Genomic DNA, 2663 nt, shown 5'->3' with positions numbered 1-2663 from the left:
TCAGGAGGTTCGTTGCGGTGCCCTGTGCAGGGGCATGGGTGCCTGGTTTGGGGGTGTCTGGTGCTGCCTGTGCTCGTTTTGAGAGGAGTCTCTTTTCCTCTCTTTCCCCCTTTCTTCAGACTGTGTATTTTGCACTCTGAGCATTTGGGGATTAGGCGTCGTTTTTCCTGCAAAACGGAGAAGCCCCCACTTCCAGAGTGAACTGGGAGCTAGCCTTGTGCAGGGCTCAGGCCTCCTTGAGGGCCTCGGTGCAGGTTATGCTTGTCTTCCCGCAGGACGGCCATGGAGAAGAAGCTGATCGGCTGCCCCGTCTGTATCGAGCACAAGAAGTACAGCCGAAATGCTCTGCTCTTCAATCTGGGCTTCGTGTGCGATGCCAGAGCCAAGGCCTGCGCGCTGGAGCCCATAGTGAAGAAGCTGGCGGGCTACCTCACCACCCTTGAGGTGAGGCCCCAGCCAATGCGGGCAGGGGCTGGCGGTCTCACCAGCCGCCCCACAGAGTCACCAGTGTCCTGGCACACATTGCGGGTCACTGGGCGTTGCTGGCGTAGGGGCCTGGTTTAGTGTGAGGCGAGGGTTGTGCTGGTCTCACTTAAAATCTGAGGAAGGACGGGAGCAGAAACTCGTGGTTCTTATACCAAATAATCCTGTGGGTGGCAGCTGACTCAGTTTTCTTCTTTCTTTAGCTGGAAAGTGGCTTCATCTCCAATGAGGAGAGTAAACAGAAGCTGGTTCCTATCATGACCATTCTGCTGGAGGAGCTGAACGCCAAAGGAAAGTGCACCCTGCCCATAGGTACGACAGCCACGCCATCCCCGGCCTGGCAGCAAGGGCAGGAGTGGGGTGGGCCGGTGCTGGGAGGCAGCTGGTCCATCCCCTGCCTGGGCCGACTCTGTCTGCACTGCTCCTGGCAGCTCCCTGCCTGTCTGTGCTGGGAGCTGGAGGGTGGCCGAGCCAGCCTTGCCCTGGGTAGCTCGAAGGGCCAGGAGGGATGAGGTTATGGGCCCTAAACACCTTCCCTCCTGCAGTGCAGTGCGGTCCTGGGGCTGATGGTCACGAGCTCCCAAGGGAGCAGAGGTTTCTGTGGGGACTGAGTGCTCCCCTTTCCTTGGCCAGATGAGTCCAACACCATCCACCTGAAGGTGATCGAGCAGCGCCCAGACCCCCCCATCGTGCAGGAGTACGATGTCCCCGTCTTCACCCAAGACAAGGATGACTTCTTTAACTCCCAGTGGGATCTCACCACGCAGCAGGTCTGTGTGCTTGACTGGAGCTTTGAACAGGATCTGTTTCCAACCTGCCTGGGGACAGAGGGAAGCTGGGCTGACCTAGAGATCACTACGTTAATGAGCACGGTTTGGTGCTCCCCTCGTCTTGGTGCTCAGGCTGGTGAGAAACCCATTCACCCAACATGAGGATAAAATGCTGCTGGGGATGGAGCCTGCCCGTCCCAGCGTGCTGTCAGATGCTGGGGTATTTCTTGGGTCTCTCTGCTCTCTCCTATCTTAGCTCTTTCTTCTTCTCATCCTAGATCCTGCCCTACATCGATGGCTTTCGACACGTCCAGAAGATTTCTGCAGAAGCCGACGTGGAGCTGAACTTGGTGCGCATTGCTGTGCAAAACCTGCTGTGAGTGTTTGGAAGGAGGCCTGGCCAGCCCGCAGGTGGGGTGGGGGGCCTGGCAGAGGAGGTCTCTCACATTCCCATGTCCGTCTGCAGGTACTACGGGGTGGTCACGCTCGTCTCCATACTCCAGGTGGGTCAGGCCATGGGGTGTGGGGCTGCAAGTTTCGGGCAATGGCTACGCCTTCGAGGTGGCCGTGTAGAGCGGACAACAGGGTTCAGAGCGGTGCGGGTCTGTCTCCCAGAGCTGTGGCTGAGCAGAGCTCTTTGTCCCTTGCCCCCCAGTATTCCAACGTCTACTGCTCTACACCAAAGGTCCAGGACTTGGTGGATGACAAGTGTCTCCAGGAAGAGTGTCTGTCCTATGTCACCAAGCAAGGTACGGTGACCCTGCACTGGGCTGATGGCAGAGGCAGAGGGAGAGGGCAGCTGACTGGTGACTTGTCCTCGCAGGGCACAAGCGAGCCAGCCTCAGGGACGTCTTCCAGCTGTACTGCGGGCTGAGCCCTGGCACAACGGTGCGAGACCTCATCTCCCGCTACACCCTGCAGCTCCAGAGGGTGGACGAGAGGTCAGAGCCAGCACCCTCCTGCTTGGTCCCTGAGGGTGGCGGTGACACTGAGGGTGAGAGGGGTGGGGAAACATGAGGCAGTGGTGTGGCCCGGTGGAACCAGAAAGGAATGGGAGGAGCTGGGATGTTTTGCACCTCAGCATCTTAGTCCCAGTCTCTACCCCTTGTCCCCAGGAGACTCATCCAGTTTGGTTTGATGAAGGGCCTTATCCGACGGCTCCAGAAGTACCCCGTCAAGGTGGCCCAGGATGAGCGGAGCCACCCAGCCCGGCTGTACACGGGCTGCCACAGCTACGATGAGATCTGCTGCAAGACCGGTGAGGATCCGGGCTCCTCCATGCAGGTCTGGAGGCTGGTGGGAGGCAGAGGGCTCCCTGTGTGCCCCGGGCTGGGCACTGGTTTCAGGGTCTCCCTCGCCCCTTCAGGAGCCTTCAGACCACAGAGAGATGGGACCCTGGGCTCAGTTCTG

The 2663-nt window shown here is 59.3% G+C and overlaps 1 protein-coding gene across 1 annotated transcript; it reads left to right on the top strand.

The window, feature by feature from the left end:
- Positions 1 to 275: 275 nt before the first annotated feature.
- Positions 276 to 2511, top strand: NPRL2 (nitrogen permease regulator-like 2 (S. cerevisiae); the record flags this gene model as incomplete). Its single annotated transcript, XM_010192030.1, has 8 exons — positions 276 to 444; positions 687 to 795; positions 1117 to 1253; positions 1532 to 1629; positions 1720 to 1756; positions 1909 to 2002; positions 2077 to 2194; positions 2369 to 2511. Coding segments are annotated over 8 exons (905 nt in total), but the record flags the coding sequence as incomplete, so codon positions are not given.
- Positions 2512 to 2663: the final 152 nt, after the last annotated feature.

Source organism: Mesitornis unicolor, unplaced genomic scaffold, assembly GCF_000695765.1.
Source record: "Mesitornis unicolor isolate BGI_N332 unplaced genomic scaffold, ASM69576v1 Scaffold44620, whole genome shotgun sequence".
Classification (NCBI taxonomy): Eukaryota; Metazoa; Chordata; class Aves; order Mesitornithiformes; family Mesitornithidae; genus Mesitornis; species Mesitornis unicolor.
Note: the sequence above shows the minus strand (reverse complement) of the source record. Positions and strands in the feature narration are given on the sequence as shown.